The 22,334-nt window shown below is 45.5% G+C and overlaps 1 protein-coding gene across 1 annotated transcript in view; it reads right to left on the bottom strand.

Moving 5' to 3' along the window:
- Positions 1-5,006: 5,006 nt before the first annotated feature.
- Positions 5,007-22,334, bottom strand: part of PKDCC (protein kinase domain containing, cytoplasmic) — a 43,674-nt gene continuing 26,346 nt past the window's right edge. Inside the window, exons 6-7 of the mRNA XM_083605277.1 lie at positions 9,120-9,293; positions 5,007-7,590 (exon numbers count right to left, since the gene is read on the bottom strand). Of these exons, the coding sequence (XP_083461403.1) occupies positions 7,505-7,590; positions 9,120-9,293 (260 nt within the window). The 3' untranslated portion in view covers positions 5,007-7,504. The remainder of the gene's footprint in view (positions 7,591-9,119; positions 9,294-22,334) is intronic.

Below are 22,334 nucleotides of genomic sequence, written 5' to 3'. Positions count from 1 at the left end.
CAGAGGAGAACGTTGAAACTAATGAATGCAATCCATTTGGGCGCTGCAATTTTGAATGGCACTCCAGCCCTCTTCAGTCTTCTGTGTTAAATCAGCCGCATGAACAGAGAAAGGGGGGATGAGCACACTAGCTCCCTCCCCCTCGCAGAAGTGCCTCTATTCATCTCCTCAAGCTGGAAGGTGACTGTCTGAAGTCTGGAATATCAGGGTTGTACATCCTGCAGGACCTTCCATGGGTGCAGCAGGGTCCCCACCTCAGCTGAATGCCCTCCAGCTCATGGAAGTGTAGGGTGCAGAGCTAGCATATTCATCCTTGCTCTTTGTGTGTTGATTGAACACAGAAGATGAACCTATGAGTAGGGCTTCCCTAACTGAAGCACTAAAGGGACTTTGGGGGACAAGGAGAACTGGAACTGCTACAGGTGCAGCATAATATCCATTCCACACCTGTAAGAAATCAATTTTTTAATGTGGTGGCACCCACACACTGGAATTCCCTGCCTATTGACATCAGGCATGTGCCTTCACCGTACCATTTTTGGTGCTTGCTAAAAAAAATTTAAGACAAGCCTATACAGACGTTAAAAATTTGGCATATGTTTTAATCTGATTTTTAGCTTATTTTTCCATCTTTGGGGGGATGTTTTAGATAGCTACTAATTTTTTACTTATAATTTCGTTGTTTTATTCTTTTTGTAATGTACTCTGAAGATTTGAGTGTAATACATATTTTATGAAATAAACAAAAATTAACAAATTTCTCCCAATGCCCCCTTCCACAATCATCTGAATATCCCAGTCTTCTAATAATGGAATTTGCAGTTAAACTCCTTCAAATCAGAGCACAGCTGACGTTTCTGAAGAACCCTGCCCCTTAGAGACAAAACTTTACCTTCCCCTCCACTCCCCCTGTCCCATTCGATAAGTTGCCCACCAGAATGCTCATTTCATAAGTTGACAGTTCCTTTTGCTCTCTGTAAATAATATCTCTGTGTTCCGATCTCAGGAATTTTCTCTCCCCTTTATCCCGAGGATCAATTGTTTAGAGCAGAGTTGGTGTCTTCTTTCATTTTCCTACCTTGAAGCTGCAGGAAGTTGTTTAAAAGAAGCCAAGGAAATGTATAAACCAGCTAGAACTTTAAACAGATGATTTTTTCTATATATGTAAAAAAAAAAACACTTTTAACCACAAATCAATCCTATACATGTAGTGCTCTGTAGTGAGAGTTTGTGACGTTAACCTATGAGAGTGCTGGAGGTGAAATGTTTAAACAGGTAACCCAATCACAACCCAGGGGGTGGAGTCAGAGGGACTATAAAACCAGCTCTGGGAGGGGCGAAGGAAGGAGTTCATTGGGAGTTGGTTGGAGTGGTAGTGAATTGGGATAGAGTCTGTGGGTAGGTTGAGTTAGTGTAAGCTGAGTCAGCAACAGTTAGGAGCTAGGAAGACAAGTAAAAATCTGAGAGGTGGTTTAGTGAGTGAGGGCAGGTAGCGGAAGTTATAGGTCTGGATAGGCACCCCATGATTGTAATTGACCGATACCATTTATGAAACCACACGCTTGTTAAACTGCAATAAATAAACAGACGTTTATGTTCCAATTTAACCCTGACTGGACTCAGTATTGTACCAGGTAGGGCCTGGGTAGTGGCAGCGGGAAATAAAGTGGTGGCACAGGGATCAATAGACGGTGAAGCATCCGGGGACCCTGTGTGATCGCCACAGAGGGCACCAACTGAACCGATCCTGAAACCAAACAGAAGGGCTTGCTGCATCAGGCCAACGGCCTAGCTAGTCCAGCATCCCTCAGAGTAGCTGACCAGACGCCTGTGGGGAGCCCACAAGCAGGGAGTGTAATTACACTCTCCCCTCATGTAGTTTCCAGTTACTGGCGTTCAGGCACTGATAGCCTTATCCTCCATGTGTCTAATCCTATTTCAAAGTCATCGAAGTTGGCATCTATCGCTGCCTCTTGTGGGAGGGAGTTCCACCGTTTAACTACCCACGGTGTGAATAATTATATTCTGTTCTCTGCCCTTAACCATCCAGCACTCTGTTGAATAGGGTGTCCTTGAGTTCTAGTGGAGGAGGACAAAAACGACTCTCTATCCATTTATTTTAATTTAATTTGTTATAGACACCTTTTTTGCCCAAGGCAACTCAAAGCAACAGCTAAATGAACAACAACCCTCCGCATAAGTACATTAAAACCAAAGGTGGCAGGGAATCTTTCACCATTCCATGCATTAGTTTTATAGGCTTCTGTCACATTCTCTATTACTTGCCTTTTCTATAAACTAAAAAGACCCAAAGGCTGCAAACTTTCTTCATAAGGGATTAGCATCTGACAATCTGGGGTATCTACAGCACATCTCCTATGGGCATCATTGATATTTTGATGTCCCTAGGAACCACAGTAGTCCAGAATAAGAAACAGCTTGAGTCCATCAAATACGTGTTTGCCACACCAACCTGATCTCTATCCACAATTCTAAGGAAATACTGATTTTTTCCCCCCGTAGGTTTCCAAGCGAAAACATGTTTCCGTAGGTTTCTAAGCTTGTGCACAATTGATCCTAGTTGACACCTGCTAGCTGACACCTTGCATAACCCACCTTTCCTCCAAAGATCTCAAGGTAACATAAACGGTCCCTTCCATCCCATTTAATGATCCTCACAACAACTTTGTGTGGCGGGTTAGGCTTGAAAGACCGTGACTGGCTCAAAGTGAGCTTCATGGTTGAATTTGGATTTGAACCTGGATCTCCCCAATCCTGGCCCAGCTCTCTAACCACTACACTGCACCACACCATACCAAAGTTTGACTACCGTTTAATCCTGCCATCTCTTACATTATGCCACAGTGGGAAAGGGGTTTGATACAGTGTTGCAGAGAGCCTATGGGTTATGTCCAATGCCAGGCCTACTCAGAGTAGACCCATTGGAATCCATTGATATGACTAACTTAGGTTCAGATCAGAAGAATCTTTATTTCCGTCAGCCACTAGCCATAGTAATAAAACTTAAACTATATCAAAATACCATATTTTTTGCACCATAACACTCACTTTTTTCCTCCTGAAAAGTAAGGGGAAATGTCTGTGCGTGTTATGGAGGGAATGCCTACGGGTGGCATGCCTATGGATTTTCCTCCTCTAAAAACTATGTGCGTGTTATGGTCAGGTGCGTGTTATAGAGCGAAAAATACGGTACATTTTGGAGGTTTACATCAATAATCAAATAATAGATCTTATTCTAATAGCTACTGTCAGGGAATCAGGAGCAGGAGCACTGGGGAGAGAGGATTGGGAGAGCGAAGGGGAAGAATCCGAGGGCAGCGTAGGGGAGTATGACAGTGGCCCGAGAGATTCCATGAGCTTCTCCAGCGAATCAGAAGATTCCCAGAAGGGGGCGCCGATGGTCAGGGCAAGGGGGGTCCCAGGGGGGACGCACCAGAAACAAGGAGCCAGAGGGGAACCCCAAAGCAGCAGTGGAGGATCGGGACCAGTTTCCCCACCAGAGCGTAGTGGGGGGGAAGAGTCACATATGTCAGGGGCAGTGTCTCCTCCAGAGAGGGAGTCAGGGCTGACCACGCCTCCAACGGAGGGGAGGTCAGTTGCAGCTAGCCCCCCCGAAGGGGGAAGCAGTGACAGCAGCAGTGGAACGGTCAGGAGGAAAGCTGCTGGCTGGGCGCGCGCGCCAAGTTCAAATGTGCAGGCGCGCGGAACAGCAGGAGACCCGGATGGGGAACCAGCTCCTAAAGCCCGCCGGAGGGAGGGAGAAGGCTCAGGGGAATCAGCGGGAGAAGAGGCTAGAAAGGGCGGAACCCCGGCGGGCAGGCGGACCCAGAGGAGGAAGGAGCAGCGGAGAAGGTGGAGCAAGGCTAGAATCTTAAATTGGTGTCAAGGGGGAGGAGACTCAGACGGAGCATCAGCGGTCTGACACTTGAGACGTGGAGCTGCGCGCTGCGGCTCTGGAAGTGAAACTGAACTTCAATAAAGACTTTTATACTTAACAACGAAGCAGCGTTGGTCCTTTGTGAGCTGGGACCTAGGGTAGCTCTGACAGCTACTATTTACTGTCACCTGATTATCTTGATCTGCTAGAAGAAAGGACACAGTAGCAATGGTTGAGCGACCAGGCATGGGCAATAATAGAGGGGTAAAAAAACCACCCTCCTCAAATCTTTATAAAGAGTGCAAGCCAGAAGCACACGATCCACTGACTAAATACTGCCATCTCCACACAGACATAACCTTTTTTCCAGTGGAATCTTTTGAAATTGACCCTCAAGTGCAGCTGAAGGCAGAATATTCAATCTTGCGTAAGTGAAAGCACATCTGTATTTTGGAATTGTTAAATTTTGCAAATAGGGTGCCAGCGTGTCAAAATGACTAGGTGGAAAATAATCATGCCACGAACAAAATTTCCTTATCGTGGCCAAATTATTCTGTCGCTCAGTATCATATAGGCACTGTCTAACTATTTGCTTTACTGAAGCCCAGTGTGAATAACTGTTGTGGTGATAAACCGGAAAAGTAAAGCATTTGGTCGGCAATTTTAGTCCAAGCGCTAAGTGTGTAACTTAGGTTCATTAGTATACTTCATTGCAGAACTTCATTGGCTACAAGCCCCACTATACATTTCCAGAGTTCCCTGGGCAGAGGGATCAATTCTTAAACCTTTCTGCGAATTGTAGCTCTGTCAGGGGAATAGAAGTGATTTCCTGCCTGTATGCCATCATGGAACCCCCAGGCAGCATGCATGTGGTTCCAGCCGGCCACCCATCCAGGCACTGACCTGGCCCAAACCTGCTTAACTTCAGCATGAGGCAGCCTATGGTACCTTCAGACCAAATCTACAGCTCTGAAGCAAATCAGTTATAAGGATCAAAGATCCAAAAACAAAAGAGGGTGCGGGGCGGGGGGAGAGGGAGGGAGGGAGGGAGAGAGAGAGAGAGAGAGAGAGAGAGAGAGAGAGAGAGAGAGAGAATATCACAAGTCCATCCATTTCATTTCTTTTTATTACAAAAATAAACAATTTAAGAACCAAAGTACAAAAGATTCTGAATGTACAAACTAGAAAACAGTATGACATTTGTCACTTTTAAACATTTTCTCACCTGCTTTCACTGAAAGCATATTTTTAGACACACTCTGCCTATAAGAAAAAAAGGTTTTGCTATTTCTATTGCATTTATTAAGGCTTGGGTTCATTTGCTGTCAAAGGTTATTTGTTCTTAAAAACAGGAAAGCAGCAGCACCTTCAGAATGCAAAAGATCCAGTAGCAGAAATGCACCTTTTGTCGCAACTGCTGAAAAATTGCGCTTTTTGAATAGCGGCTCTGCTGATGTGTCAGGGATACACTTCTCTGTGGCAGTCCCAAAGCAACATACGGGAATCAGATGCAATGTTTTCCTTCAGGTGTTCTTCTGAACACGTACATCTGCAGAACTTTGGTCAGCATGAGTTATCTACATGGCTTCCTAGAGGGCTAGGATAGGGAGCCTGTGGACCTCCAGCTATGATTGGACTCCAACTCCCATCCACAGACTACGTTGGAAGCTGAACTCTCACATCTGGAGGAGTACAGGTTTCCCATCCCTATGATAGAGTGATCCTATCATATCTGTTGGAGAAACCAGCAATCCAGAACATCCTCCAGAGTCAGAGCTGGCCTGGGGAATTTTGCTGCCTAAGACAGAGTACAGGGTGGCATTCTACATACAGAAGCAAACATGGCAGGCAACTGAATCTTATTTCAACTGGGTGATGCAGTAGTGCCTTTGCTGCACCTGAGGTAGCAGGTCTGATGAGGAACAGGCCGTGTGGCGGCAAAGTGGAATGGCTGGGGAGGGTCAGGAGGAATAGCCAGGGGCTGCAGATTCTGTGCCGCCTGAGGCATCTGTCTCACTGGGTCAAACAGTAGAGCTGGCCCTGATCGAGTCCCCAAGAAAGCCCATTATTTCAGCCTATATCCAAGCCTTTTAAATTCACCCAACACAAACAATCTGCGTTAGCCCAATGTAATGAAATATCACACGAACCTAGATGATACTACTCATTGGTTTTGAGATAAGCAAACAAAACTGGGACAGGCTTTCAAATTAAGACAGCTGCTGATCAGCTTACCCAAAAACCAGTTCCTGGGTTTTGCCTCTTTGTACTATCCTGTTTTATTGGGATCAAGCCAAGAGTGTTGTGCAGATAAGGACAGGTTTGATTGTCAATGGCTCCCATTAAGTGATATGGGATAATGCAAGCAGGATGCATTTTGTCACAAACTGATTGAGGCAGGGACAATATCTCCCTCCCTTTAAACAGCAATAAGGGGTAGGGTTGGCTCCTAACCTCAATGCTGTCTTACACCCTTCTACTTTATCCAAGAGCTTGGCTCCCATTCACTTGTATGGGAAAAGTAAATAGCCACAGTTAGGACTGGGGCACCATTTGGTGCACTGATAGAGACAGATGCAGTGTGTCTGTTTGATTAATTACAGGCACACGCATTGGGTCTCTGTAGCAAGCGGCTCTTTTTTCCTCCCTCCATCACAATGATGGGCATCTTGTTTATTTTAAACTGGAAAATAGCTATGTTTTTGACTCTGTAGATAATCTGACTGCAACATTCAGTCAACTAACCAATTAGATTTCCGTTCTCTCCTACATAAGAGTGGAGGATTGTTTTCCCTAAAACAATGCCTGCTGCAACATGCACATGTATCATCTTTTTAAAAAGTTGTCCTCTTTTTGAACTATTGCATTTTCCCCCTCTTAGGCAAATAATGCAGATTTATATCCGTTTAAGCTGACTTAATGCAAGCTTTTTTTGGGGGGGGGGAATGTGTGACAACTTTAACAGATGCTATAGCGTTCCATCGCACAAGGACAACCATAATTTTTGGTCTTGCATATTTGGTTCAATGAACAGAAGTCCTGATTGTCTCCCAGGAGGTTTCATCATAAGCTTTGGAACTCAATGAGGCTTTTAACAACGCTGCAGTGATTGTACTTGCCTGTATAAATATCTGAACTGGAGGTTCCAAACTCCCTGTGAAAATGAACAAGAATTTCCAACCAAAGCCTACGCAAACCCTATACATAGTGAGAAAAGCACACTAAAGGTGGCTGCTCCTTTTTAGCAACCTATAGATAACCACACAGTGTATCACATTTTGGATTTCATTCTGCTTCTTCCAAGTCACATCTTAAAAATGTCATCCTATTGCACATTCGTCCTGGTCGTGTTGGTCTCTTCTTTTTAAGGTTTGATTTCATGCTCTGCAGATTAGGAGTGATAGTGCAATTCCCTCCCCATCCTCAGTTTCTTTGCGTACAACAGCAGTCTCTACATTGGCGTGCTGACTGCAGTCATAGTTTACTAGCTTGCAACTAGGGCTGCAATCCTATGCATGCCAACTGGAGAGTAAGCCTTGCTGAACTTCATAGGAGATACTTCTGAGTAAATTTGCACAGAATTGGACTTGTAGGTCAAGCTAGCTTTCAGTTGATCACTTTCACGTAGGTCATCTTGTCATGATCAGATGCAATGGAAGTGGATCCCATCTTGAAGTAGACCAGCTGACGACCTAGGCAAAAAACAAAAAAGAATGGTGATTTTTTTAAAAAAACACTGGAGCTTTTTCAGATTAGGAAGTGATGGGAGTCAAGGAGGCTGCAGAGAACATGTTTGTTGCCCATGGCCACTTTGCAACAGTAAGATGAGCTCAAAACTCTGCACCCACTGGAATTCTGAAGTGCCCTGAGAATAAGGTAGAAAAATGGAAGCACATTTTGCAGAGGGTGAAAACTTACAAAGAACTGGATGAGAGATTTCAGAACAGCACTCCAAATAATACTAAATACCAAATGTTGAAATTTCAGGTGTCATGTTCTATTTGGGAATAAATATCACGCTATGCAGGTTTCCAGCACTGTGCATAATTTAGGGTGCAATCTTGAAACCCTCTTACTTAAGAGATAAGCACCATCGAGTTAAATGATAGTTACTTCCACACAGCAATGCATAGGAGCTCCCTATAAACCTCAACAGTGCAAACCTGCAGGTTTTTAATTGGGTTCAACTCCTTGAAAGTTCCTCTCGTATTAAATAAGTAAGACTACCAGAAATATGCATGACCTCTAAAGTATATCCCCACAAAGATCCCAGAGTTCATTTGAGGCTTCCCTCAAATGAGTAGCATTTGTAAAGTAGCATTTGTAAAGTAGCATTTGTTCGCATCTGCCAATGTCTAGATGGGAGGGCAGAATGCTCTGCTTGTCAAAGGAAGATACTGCTCACATTTCATCCAGCTGGAAGCGGTCATCCAGCACACACACTAATCTCTATGGCACTCGTGACGACCGATAAAGGCAAGGTGCTGGAATGCATTTTGCAGGATTGCTTCTGCAGCTGCTCGGCTGTTTTCTACCTTCTGCCTAAACTTAATACAATTTCTACCCGCCTCTCAAGTGCTTCCATCAGCAACATAATGTTGTGCTCTGGACACTGCCAAGAGAGATTTTCTTATGCTCAACAGCTATATGGAACTCCTGGGAAACGAAATGTGATTGAAAGCCAGGAACATAGGTGGCCGTGCAAATGGGCCCCCATGAAGACAGTTAGAAACATTCCATAAACTTTTGGAATGCTGAAGAGTTCAGGGAAAATAAAAAGTTACTCATTGAAACTGGCGCCCTCTAGGTCAGGGGTCCCTGTGCTGCACTGCGCTGGTTTAGCGCAGCACAGGGGGGGACTCGCTGAGCGGGCAGCTCAGTTCGGGGGCTTGGGGGCCAGTAAAATGGTCTTCATGGGCCAGATCCAGCCCATGGGCTGCATGTTGCCGATCCCTGCTCTAGGTGGACAAGCCCCATACACCCCTTGTTTTTGCCATTTTTCTAGAGAAAATAAATGAGGGAAAGGCACTCTCCATGCAGCAGTGTTAGAGGCTGCTGTGACATCAGCAGCAAACAGACCAATCGCTTTCCTCTTATTTTGCATGTTTGAGCTCTGAAAGGAGAGCAGGGCCCTGATGCCCATTTCAAGCCAATCCCATTCCTTAGTGGCCATCTTGCTAGGAGGGAATGATAGTAACTCCAGTCCGCCGGCATTTGTTACCTGTCCACGTTGTCTGATTGGTGAGCACAAAAGCTTTGCACTGGGAATGACTCTCGCAAACCTCCATGGCCTCACTAATGTCAAACACGGATAGGAGACATTCCTTGTGATGGTAGGAGGGCCAGCACCTGTAATTCTCATTGACGATAGTGGCTTCAGGCACCTTTCTGTAATCTGTAGGGGGAAAGAAATGCAAATATTCCACATGTGCTTTATTTAAGGAAAGTGGGTCCTCTCCAACACAGTCTTAGAAAATGTTACTGGCCCTCTTCTCTGTTTCTGAAATATATTGCTGGTGTGTGTGTGTTAATCACGCACAAAATATCTGCCAAAGGGAATATTTTGCTATGCTTGTTTCGGGTGGAGAAGAAAAAAGAAAAAAGTTTGCCAAGAAACTCCATCTGCCCCTAAAATTCTGTCCCTCGTCTCCTTCCTGCGTACTGCAAGCCTTTCATTTCGTCGAGCTCTTTATAGAGAGAATGTTCTACTGAGCAAACAACATCCACTTGAATGAACAGGCGACTCAGCCATCATTTGCTCTGAACAGGGGGCTGAATTGTCAGGGCAAGACCTGATCAGGCGTCTCGGCCCTCCTTCTGAGTCAGGAGAGCGTGGCTGTTTTTCTCTGCTTTTGTGAAGAAAAGACAGGTTTTTAATTAAGCAAACTTTTTTATTTCTTCCTAGGAGGAATACAAAAGGGCAGTTTGCTTGATGGGCCCCCCGAGATAAAGGCATGGGGCGGGTTGAGGGGGGAGGAATGACATGGGGTTGTTCGGGGCTTGCCCAGCACTGCGGCATTGCCTGTGGATTAGCTGCCCCAATTGGCTGCCGTTCAGTCTCCCTTCTCTGAGCGCCTTTCTCTGTCTTGTTCCCTGTTCAAGGCTCTAGGCCGTTTCCCAGCTGCCTGTAGTCTCAGGTTTATGAATGCACCAGGCAAATCAAACTAATCATTTATAAACATTTCTACTTAGCCGATGGACTCGCAAATCACCCTTCCGTTTTTTTAAAAAACAAAACCACGCGCTTCTAATTGTACCCATTAAACAAACTGTAAGCTGAATTTCTAGTTTCACGGCCTCGTGTTTTGTTGGAGTCATTTCAGTTCAAAAAGAGGGGGTTGTTTTGTTTTTTTGCCTGCAGCTATGAAATTTCAGCCTGTTGATATTTTGGAACGGGCTTTGTTAAGGATGCTTCCAACTCAACAGTCACAGAGTTAACTTTTGGCTGCAATTATACACGGGCTTACCTGAGAGGAGGCCTCACGTCCTGGGGACTGCGCACACTCTAACAGACAACAGATTGGTTTATATGAAAATTGCTCCCCACGCCATTAAGCATGCATTCCACACACCATCTCCTTGGAAAGTATGTGAAATATTTAGTAAACACACGTTGGTTTCACACAGCCCTTGGCTTCTCCTCCTCTGACAACGAGGAAGCAAAATGCAAAACCGCATTCAGGAAGTAGACTCCTGCATTCTCGACGGAGCTTGAGTTCTGAAACAGAATTAAAATTCTGCACAGACGGAACTTACGGCCGGTATTAGGTTGCAACCCTATACCCATGTACCTGAAAGGAAGCCTCAATGAAAATCAGTGGGACTTGCTTCTGAGTAGACCTACGCAGGATTGTGCTGCAGGCTGTCCATATTAAGGACAGTCACAAACTTTGCATGCCACTTGTGGAAGAGACATGAAGCTATGCAGGCCGCTAAAACTCTATGCCATCCACCCCCAATCCATAGAAATCTTACTCAAGCAGCATACACAGACACCAGGTACTGCCCACTAAACTTATTATCTGAATCCTAAAGGATGGGAATTTGCTTTTGAAGCCCCCCCCCAAAAAAAAAAAAATGGTGGAGAAAGCCAAAAGTCTCATGCTGCCAGCAACCACTTTTAAAAGCAAAATCCAGACAAAAATGGGTACCACAGAGCTTCACCACAGAGGTTCTCAAAATAACTTGCCTTCTTAATTCTGGACCTACATCCTGATATTTGACACCTTTCCTGGGTGCTGACCAGAAGGACAAAATCCCAAACCTTGGGATCAACTCCCAAGACCCACAAAACCCAACTAATCCTCTGTATTAGTTGCATTGCAGGGGGTTGGACCAAATGACCCTCGGGTCCCTTCTATGTATGCCGGAAAGACGACAAGAGACCCTTACGGGGACTTAGCCTGAATGGCAAGAGCACTGAATCTGCAATTCAGAATGAGAACGATTGGTAACCTGAGTCTGGGGTTAAACTAGTGCACTGACATCTCACTGTTCCTTCCCCCAAGCCTCCTGGTCCTTTTTAAGCAGCTCTGGCTCAAAGCCTGAAGAGTGTAAGCTGAGCGCTGTTTTCCAGCTCATCTGACATGCAGCCCCACCTCACTCCTCACCCACTGAAACTCCAGGTTGCAGCTCAAAGCCAAAAGGAGAAAGCTGTCATGCTAAAGCAACTCCTGTTGAACCCCAAGGAGATGCTTGGGGGCTAGCCTTCATAGAATCATAGCACTGTAAGTTCAGAAGGGGCCACAAGGACATAGCTGCCAACGTTTCCCTTTTTTTAAGGGAAATTCCCTTATTCCAAATAGGATTCCTCTCAAGAAAAGGGAAAAGATGACAGCTATGCACAAGGATCATCTAGTTCAGCCTGCTGCATCTTCTGGTCCGGTATTCTGGTGCGAGTCAGGCTGGTCACACCAGAGTACTGGACCAAAAACGGGTCAGAAGCCAGGATTGGCTTCTGTAATTCCTGCTTAAAATGGGGCAGTTGAATGGTATGGCATTGCTGTGGGTTGGACGAGATTACCCCTTGGGGGCTGGGACGCAGGTGGCGCTGTGGTCTAAACCACTGAGCCTAGAGCTTGCCGATCAGGTCAGCGGTTTGAATCCCCGCGACGGGGTGAGCTCCCGTTGCTCGATCCCTGCTCCTGCCAACCTAGCAGTTCAAAAGCACAAAGTGCAAGTAGATAAATAGGTACCACTCCAGTGGGAAGGTAAACAGCGTTTCCGTGCACCGCTCTGGTTTGCCAGAAGCGCCTTAGTCATGCTGGCCACATGACCCCGAAGCTGTACGCTGGCTCCCTCGGCCAATAAAGCAAGATGAGTGCCGCAACCCCAGAGTTGGCCACAACTGGACCTAATGGTCAGGGGTCCCTTTACCTTTACCCCTAGGGAGACGTTCTGACCCTACCATTCTCTGATTCTATACAGTATCTGATCAATTCGTTATTATCAAATAAGCAACGTCTGCATAGCTTGTTCTTTTTGCTGCCATTAATTCTGGCTTTTGCCCTACTGCTCTGCCTGCTCGGAAATGTCATTACCAGAGATAGACTAACGGTCACTCTTCTCCCCCCCCCCAGCCCCTGTGAGTTCCGTGGTCTAAATAAAGCTCTTGTAATATTACCTAACGTGTTCTGTTCCTGCGAAAAGGTTCAGGCAAATAAAGTAAATCTTTCCACTCCTGGCAGCTTGCAGAGGTATGCGGCACAGACCCATCTGTCAAATTCCTAGAGCCCGGAAGCCACAGAGGTCTCCAAAGGTCTCCGGGCTCTGGACTAATATAAATACTATGTCATAACATATTTAGTAAATGGCAACGCAGGCTGCACACAAATGTGAAGAGAGGAGGGGGACTAGTTGGGTCCCGAAATGAGTCGAAAAATAATTTCTGGTCTCGTTCTAATGAGAACCACCCAACTCATTCCCACTTCCCGAAAACTATACGTGGACTGAAAAATGCAACTACCCGTTGAAATTCACGCTTCTACTGAATTTTGCATTGCAGCTCCCCAAACGAAAAATGAGTCCAGAAATGTGTATATTAGGATTAATGTGCACAAAAATGCTATGATGTTTTTTGTAGACTTCTTTTTTTTAATAGAAGCAATGCATGTGGAAAATTACAATTGGAAAAATGAGAAATGGGGGGGGGGGTGAGGACTGAATCTGACAGATTCATCCATCCCTACCGAGATGAGGAAGTTGCTGAACAGGAGGGGAAAGGTAGAAAGCTGCCATCTGAGAAAGAGAAAGGTTTGAGAAGCACCACAGGAGGACAACTGGAAGGGGGCCCTCTATGAGGACACAGGGCCTCTGTTTGGAGCAGTTTTTGGCAGATTCTCAAGACTGGCACGGAACTTGGAATAGCCACTGATTTTCAACAGTTGTTATTTTTCTTCCGTCTGCCTGCTAGTTTAAAAGCAAGGCCAGTGGGGGAACGGAATGTGGTGCTCCTCCTCCAGGAAGGAGACAGTGCCCCACACAGAGTGAAATGAGTATCAGCTGACCTTGTGAACACAGAGAACATCGCCCGTAAACTGGAAGAGGCAAATGCTCTCAATGTCCAAAAACTATCTGCAGCAGGAGTGAGGAAGCCCAAATGTGGCCCTCAAGATCTTTCTATCTGGCCCTCAGGACTCTCATAGGCCATGACCTTTCTCTGCAGGCTGCACCCCACACCAGTCCTGCTCTGCACGCTTTTTGGCTGCTTTGACCTGGCTGAATAGGGCCATAAACTTATGAACTCTGTCTTTCAACTCTGATAATCCCCATTGCTTGCCTCGATGGAGGATGGCTGGGATTTAGTTCATTGCACAAATGTAAAAAAAGTCCCATCCATTGTTCTGACACCTTTTGCCTCTGGCCAGGATGCAATATGGCTCCACGACTGAAAGAGGTTCTCCAACCCTATAGTCACACAGGAAGTTGTCTCACACCAAACCAGACCATTGGTTCCAGGGGATGATCTGAAGTCCCATGAGGCCACCACTTTGCTGAAGCTAAACAGGGCTAGGTCTGGACTGATTCAGAACCATAGGTGCATCACCTTGGGTTCCAGGATGGAAGAAGTGCCCAGATAAATGAAATGAAATATGTAAAATAGATCAGTATTATCTACAAGGAGTCGTGGCAGGACTCCAAGGTTTCAGCCTCACCAGATGCCAGGGTTTGAACTGGGGAAATTTTGTACACAAAGCATGCGCCATCACTGAACTGTGACCCTTCCCCTTTAAATCACTGGTATTCACCAGTGATTTTTTGGATTTTTACTTATATAGTTGTACCTTGGATCTCAAATGCCTCGGCTCCTAAACAAATCGGCTCCCGAACGATCAAAACCCGGAAGTGAGTGTTATGGTTTGTTAATGATTTTCGGAAGCCGAATGTCCTGAGCGGCTTCTGATAGACTGCTGGATGCTCCTGCAGCCAATCAGAAGTCTTGCCTTGGTTTTTGACCGGTTCCGAGAGTCGAACGGACTCCCGGAACGCATTCTGTTCGAGAACCAACTGTATCTATTCGATTCAAAATCCTAAATTTGCAGTTTGAACTGAAGAGCAATTACTAATTTTTAAAATTAGCTTTGTGAATAGGAACATCCCTAGTTGCTTAAGGCAAAAAGCAGGTACGTCCAAGTGAGTACACAATACTCTAGTTTATTAATGAACAAATTAAAAAGCACAGGTCTCAATAGCAATCCTTAGGGGACTTCACTTTCTATTTCCCTGTTGTGATATGACAGGAACTATCTGCACTTTCTGGAAAACAACTGATGACATTTTGTTCCAGAACTTTTTCTCAACTGGATGAATGGGTCTCTCGAGCATGGGTGCCTATTTAGAATCTTGCACTGTTTTATTCTAAATATATTTGCAGTTGTTGTTTTTTTTATTGTACCGTCCATTTTTTCCTGTTCTCTGCTTCCTGTTTCTTAATCAGTTCCCGGTCCTAACAAGACCTCTCCTCTTATTCCACGACTGCTAAGCTGACTCGCGGGACTTTCTCAAAAGCTTTTTGAAAAGCTACTTTCAAATATCCATCACAGTCTCATCCAACGAAATCCAGCTCGGTAGCACTGCTCTAGAACATCCTGTCCCTCACTGAAGTGGAGAACCCCAGCAGCCTTAGGAATCTGTGAGGTACCTGCTCATTGTTGCTTCAGCAACTTTCTAAGGTGGGCCTGCATCACTCCCAACTAAAATGATGTGCCCAAGCCCACCCACTGAGTTCATGGCTGAACGAAGGTCTGAAGTCAGGTTAAAGTCCAGTACTCTGTCAAATGGACCACACCGGCTGACAATTGGCAGAACACCCGGTGGAGGAAAAGAACGCAACATTATTTGTCCTCTGTTTTGCTTTGCTTTGCCTTGCCAGAGAGGAACGGAAGAAGCGAGCGGAGCAGGCCAGCCAATGGAAGAAACACACACACACACACCCAAAACGCACTATGCAGGCTGGAAGACAAGGCCCAGGGGATCCATAAACCCGTCAGCACGTGCTAGAAGCCTTGACGCACAGCACAGATGGATGCAAACTATTAGACAAAGAGAAAGAGATGCTGGCTGTAATGGCTTCTTAAGAATTAGGCCCATTTGAAACAAGAGCTTTATGACGAACTCATAAATATCACTAGAAACCTATGGCAAGTGTGCCTCTCAGGCCTTGGAGGACTATACTCTAGTCACATGGGTATTTAAAGTATACAGAAAAATTGAACGGGGTTCCTTTGTGGGGGGATTGTACATGCAATTAAAGGAGATAAGTAGGTTCAGACTGGACCACCAAAGGACTAAAGTAGGCTCCTCTTCACATTCCACACTTCCTACTCCGACCTGGCTGTTGCCATAGTGACAGGTGCCATGGCACATGGACTCTGGGCGGTGGAATATGTGGTCTTCCTGTCTGGTTTCATCTAAATCCAGCAATGTGAGTGGGCATTTGGGGAGGGGGGGGTGTATAAACTCTACTACAGGAATCATAGAATCATAGAATCATAGAGTTGGAAGAGACCACAAGGGCCATCGAGTCCAACCCCCTGCCAAGCAGGAAACACCATCAGAGCACTCCTGACATATGGTTGTCAAGCCTCTGCTTAAAGACCTCCAAAGAAGGAGACTCCACCACACTCCTTGGCAGCAAATTCCACTGTCGAACAGCTCTTACTGTCAGGAAGTTCTTCCTAATGTTTAGGTGGAATCTTCTTTCTTGTAGTTTGGATCCATTGCTCCGTGTCCGCTTCTCTGGAGCAGCAGAAAACAACCTTTCTCCCTCCTCTATGTGACATCCTTTTATATATTTGAACATGGCTATCATATCACCCCTTAACCTCATCTTCTCCAGGCTAAACATGCCCAGCTCCCTTAGCCGTTCCTAAGGAGTTACAGACCTTCCAAGGGTCCCTATTTTCCCACGTACGGTCTGGGAATCAGCGTGTTTTTACATGAGCAGAATGTGTCCTTTTAATTAAAATGCATCTCTGGGTTATTTGTGGGGCATAGGAATTCGTTCTTTCTTTCTTTTTCAAAATAGAGTCCGGCCCCCCACAAGGTCTGAGGGACAGTGGGCGGTCCCCTGCTGAAAAAGTTTGCTGACCCCTGGTTTGCTCTCCTCCAAGGAGACCCACCTGGCTTCACCCTTGTCAGCATTCTGGCACCAGTAAAAAATTATTTTCTTTTCATAGGCCTTTGGGCAAGACCAATGATTTGGTATTGCATTGTTAAATCTGTTTTAAATATGTTTAGTGATTTCAACATTATATTTTTACTTGGCACTAAATTGCTTCGGGACTTTATTAGTGGGAAGCAATACATAAATTTAATAAACCTAAACCATATTTTCTTCTTCTACTATTATTTCACCCTCAAAAAACTCCTGGTAATAGGATGCCATTTGGTGACACAGGCCTTATTTCTATTCAATGTACTTGGAACCAAATTTAGGAATTCCACCACAATCACCCCACTTAGAAAGGTTTGGTTCAAGCCAGGATTGTTTTGTGTCGCCAAAACTTGAAACCTGCTTAAGTGGTGTCCATGGAATTTGAAGGCTCCTTATAGCAACTCACATCATAAAAAGGTCAAAGTTCTGCTCAATTTCCAGACTAATGGCGTTAAAAACCTATAAATAACCTGCCTAATACTATAACAGTGGCAATAAATTCACACATTCAGCCACACAGACACACAGACACACACACACACAGAGAGAGAGAGAGAGAGAGAGAGAGAGAGAGAGAGAGAGAGAGAGAGAGTTTGGCATGGCATGGCTTAAAGCTACCACTGCAATGTCACATTATAGAGATTACAATGTACTCATCATCCTAATCCCAAACTCTTATTTCTGCTTAAAACTATTATTGTAAAGTTCACAAGACAGTCAATGAAGTGAGGGTACTCCCACAGTGCCAAAATCTGCCCTCCAATTTCTCAGTAGTTTACATTTTCCTAGCTAGTAGACCCTCCAAGTATTCCTATTTTGCAGGGTCAGTCCTGGATTTACAGAAGTTGTCCTGGATTTTGATTTGATATCGGAATGTCCCGCTTTTCCTTAGGGCGTCCCTATTTTCATCAGAGAAATTTTGGAGGGTATGGAGTTATGGGACCCCCGAGACAAGGAGACAAGTAACTATACAACCATTTAGAAGACATCTGAAGGCAGCCCTGTATAGGGAAGTTTTTTTCAATGTTTAATGTTTTATTATGTTTTTAAATATGCTTGAAGCCACCCAGAGTGGCTGGGGCAACCCAGTCAGATGTATAATTATTTTTTTAAAAAAATTGTTGTGCTGTTAAATAGGACTCCCTATTTTCGTTGGAGAAATGTTGGAGGGTATGAACTAGTTCTCAGGACAAATTAAGAGTTTTGTACTTACCGGGGGAGGGGGGATAGCAGCAGTGAGATAATAAAAAGAATAATAAAATTTTATTTATATCCCGCCCTCCCCAGCCAAAGCCGGTCTCAGAGCGGCTAACAACAATAAAAGTAACACAGCATTCTTTTTCTTCGTTCGCCATTGGTTCCAGCCACATCCTCCACTGTCATGTGGCCTCCAACAGATTAGTCTCAAGAGACTGCACCCCCCCCCCCGGTAGAAAAAACAGTTCCCCACATACGCACCTGGAGGCAGAGACACCTTTCTCATCATCTGCTTTTAACTGGTATTGCTGGGGGCTGGACTTAGTGCCTTTTGCAAGCCCTGCTGCACCCCATCACGGTGCAACAGTCTCTCTCCCTTCTTACTGGTAAACCAAAAGCCACCTTGGCTCTCTGCGCTCAGACAGGCATGCCAGCCTCTCCCCAGACTCGGTCGCAAGCATACGCTCTGGGACGGCAATTTAATATAAATTAGGGAAAACAGGTTGCGGTTTCGTCCTTTTAGCCTGCTCGAGTCACCCTCCACCTGAATTTAATCAGTCCTAATGGCCATTTATTTCAGCCGCAGCAGCCCAATTGGGTGTGTGTGTGTGTATGTGTGTTTTACTACCAACTGTAGCTACCAGTTGGAAAGCTGCCCAGTCTCCTTTTCTATTTATCACCTGCCAATATGCCCTGGTCCGGGGACACAGCTGCAGCAACGGGGAGCCTTGACAAAGAAATCGCTTTACTCTCCCTGCCACCACCCATCTGTTGTAATGGCAAATTAAATACCAAAGGCAGGGTCCAAAGAGGGAAGTGGAAGTGATTAGAACTTATTTGCAGAATGGCACAGCGTTATAGCTAGGGGAGCTGCTGAGGCGGTGCCAAAATGGAGGGCAAGGATTTGCATAAAAGTTACATATGCTAACCGATAGGCCTAAATACAAATTCATAAATCATGTAACTAGAAATACAATGCATCTTGGCATACTGGAAAGGATTGTGACCAGGTGGCCTGTCCAGTTTGCTGGTGAGGCTTGGATGGGCAACTTCAAGGTCCTCCCAGCTCTCCTTTCTTACGTTTTCCATCTTCAAGGTGGACTTGCACCAAACAGCCCTTCAAACAGTGGCTGCCTCAAAACAGAGGACTGCCCTCTTTCTGTGAACCAGGACACGCGGCCATCCTATTTACAGCTACTAGCTTCCTCTGGAGCAGCGGTTCTCAACCTGTGGGTCCCCAGATGTTGTTGAACTACAACTCCCATCATCTCTAGCTAGCAAGGCCAGAGCTCAGGGATGATGGGAGATGTAGTCCAACAACATCTGGGGACCCACAGGTTGAGAACCGCTGCTCTGCAGTAAAGAGTGAAAAGACTTTTAAAACAGCATCTGTAGCAGTGAGAGCGTTACAAATGGAAGAGGTAATCAACAATCCTTTTCCGTTACAGGATGCCACTATGACAGTCATTTTCAACCAGTGTCCTGTGGCACCCTGGGGTGCCTTGAATGCTGGTCAGGGGTGCTGCGGGAAACACTGGCCTCTGTGCCTCTTTCCCCTTCCCTTCGTCCTCTGGTGTCCTCTCGTGCTTCTGTCTGCCAAAGGCTTGCGCAGCTATTTATTGCAGCAGCCCTGGCTATAAGGAAGGCACCTCTCTTGGGGGGGGGCACAGCTCAGAGATCAGGGATGGCAGCAGCAGCTGACCGGAGGACTCCCAAGGAGAAAGAAGAGAAGAGGAGGCTGAGAGAACACTCCCCAAGGGAGGTTGTTCAAAAAAGGGTGAGAGGCTGCCAGCTCTGTAGGCAAAGGGTGACATAACTGGGCACCTGAGCCCCACAGGGGTGCTGCAGAAAGAATGCAGTTGATCAAGGAAGCCGTGGACTCAAAAAGGTTGAAAACCTCTGCTCTCTGAGATCCAAAGAACATGAGCCTGCTGGATAGTCCCTCATCCTGTTCTCACAGTGACCACCCAGTTGGCTATGAGAATCCTGCAAGCAGGACCAGGATGCAACATCAGCAACAAACAGAAAAGTTTCCCCCATGCTTGGAAGCACATCTTCAGATACTGCCCATTAATATCAGGGAGATGAATTTTCCAAATGGAAGCAGTATTGGCATAGCTATTTTCTAAATAAGTATACATAAAAGCTACTCAGAAGCCATTTTACTCCTGTTGATACTGTCAAGAGTAAATATGGGGATAAGCAAATTAAAGAACTAGAACCCTTGTTTCTAAAATTTGGAATATTTGTTTCTAGTTGTTGTGCCACCTATAAATATATTCAAAGGCAGGTAGTTTATATTTTGATCCACTAGCCCTCCCTGTTTACAGTCTTTTTTGTTTTGTTTGTTTCAGGGTTTATTGCAACCTGTATTTAAAAAACACCTGTAGAAGTATTCTTGAATTCAGCATCATTTTAAATAGCCCAGCATCCAGATAACAAACTTCGATAATGGGGTGATTTACGATTAGGGAAAACACACATGACTATTAAAGTACCCCCCCCCCGCAACACACACACACACATGCTTTGTTTCTGTGTCACTAAAGCGAAGTCCAAAGTAGAATATAATTTACGGCACTATAAAAAGTTTTACAACCAAAGCACAGTGAAAGCTTAAGACCCAAGTCCTTCTGTAACATGACCAAGATTTATCTTGTTAATGTTTATTTATGGGAAAGCTCAGATTGACAAGAACTTTCATGAAGTTGCTTTTCCACTGACACTTTCCCTTACTAACTGGGCATGGGAAAAGGCTTTGGGAAACAGTTCAGGCTCAATCGCGAGGCTATTCTAAACATTTTTACCTATACATTGATAAGGAACCTTCAGTCCAGCAGCGGCAGAGGGCATTCGAGCGTTGAACAGGAAAGGCAGATTTGCTGCTGCCACTGAAATAGATGGGATAGCCTGCATGATACCAGGTAGGATTCTGGACCAGGGATGAAATGTACAGATAATTAAAAACTATTGTGATTTAAAGCCTAGCCTCTTCTGGCAGTTTAGGGAGAACTATCGTAATGGTTTCTAAACAAAATGGATCTCAGTCAATTCCAAAGCAGAGGTAAAGGTAAAGGTACCCCTGCCCGTACGGGCCAGTCTTGACAGACTCTAGGGTTGTGCGCTCATCTCACTCTAGAGGCCGGGAGCCAGCGCTGTCCGCAGACACTTCCGGGTCACGTGGCCAGCGTGATCTGGCAAGCCAGCGCAGCACACAGAAACACCGTTTACCTTCCTGCTGGTAAGCTGTCCCTATTTATCTATTGGCACCCGGGGGTGCTTTCGAACTGCTAGGTTGGCAGGCGCTGGGACTGAACGATGGGAGCGCACCCCGCCGCGGGGATTCGAACCGCCGACCATGCGATCGGCAAGTCCTAGGCGCTGAGGTTTTACCCACAGCGCCACCCGCGTCCCCAAAGCAGAGGTAGTTGGATGCTAACAAGTTGCTGTTATATGAGTTCCCGAGGAATAAAAACTAAGTCTGAATAGATGTTACTCCAGCTGAATGTCAGCGTAGCTTTGCTCCATCTTAGCAGGCCAACGCACTGTTTCTGTTAGGGTGTTCTGCAGAACCTTGTACTATTCTAATGATGCTGTTAAAATTGGATTCAGCAGACATCCCAGAATAATTCCCAGCATCCTGGCACTCTCCCAACCAAGGGTGGATTGTGCAGCTGAAATGCAATTGGGCTGTGTTGACACTGTCACTCAGCAAAGTGCGTGATGGAAAACGGCAAAATATGAAAAGTTAAAGGAGCACCTGTACCAATCTTTCCTGTCAGTTTCTTACTAAGATGTTGACCCTGGAGCTGTCCACACTGGCAAGCCTCATCTCCTCCCTAAGTAATTATGGAACAGAATGGAAACCCAGTCAAGAGCTCTGAACTTTCAGCTTTTACCCTAAGGGGTGGTTTCAACCCAACAACCAGGATTGGAACTACTCCCACAACAGTCCCCTCACTGAAATTTCGACTTAGTTCATCCCTCTGGTCCTTAGCCATACACAAAGCCTACCCATAGGGTGGTTGGGAGGTCATCTGACTACCTGGATGCTACTTGATAATACTTCTATAGTTCTGCTACCCATATGATAGCACCACACAGCCAAGAGACCTCAAGCCGGGATAAAAAGACACAGACAGATTGATGCTCAATCACCATTAGGATTCTGAGACCCCAAATCCAATGACACCTTTACCAACCCCACCCCTGATCTGTCAGTGAGCTACCAGAAGGTGTACTGGAAGAAGCAAAGACCACCGGTGTTGAAGCAATGATTCTTCAACATCAACTTCGTTTGATTGGTCATGTTGTTTGGATGCCTGATTATTGTCTTCCAGATCAACTATTCTATTCTGAACTTAAAAATGGAAAGCGTAATGCTGGTGGTCAACAAAAGAGGTTTAAAGACTCTCTCAAGGCAAATCTAAAAAAATGTGGTATAAACACAGACAGCTGGGAAACAATGGCCTGCGAGCGCTCCAATTGGAGAACAGCCTTTACCAAAGGTGTCATGGACGTTGAAGACACTCAAACTCAGGACGAAAGGGAGAAATGAGCAAGGCGGAAGGCATGCTTGCCAAA

Source organism: Podarcis filfolensis (assembly GCF_964270895.1).
Source record: "Podarcis filfolensis genome assembly, chromosome: 3".
Classification (NCBI taxonomy): domain Eukaryota; kingdom Metazoa; phylum Chordata; class Lepidosauria; order Squamata; family Lacertidae; genus Podarcis; species Podarcis filfolensis.
This window is presented reverse-complemented; position numbering and strand designations above follow the sequence as displayed.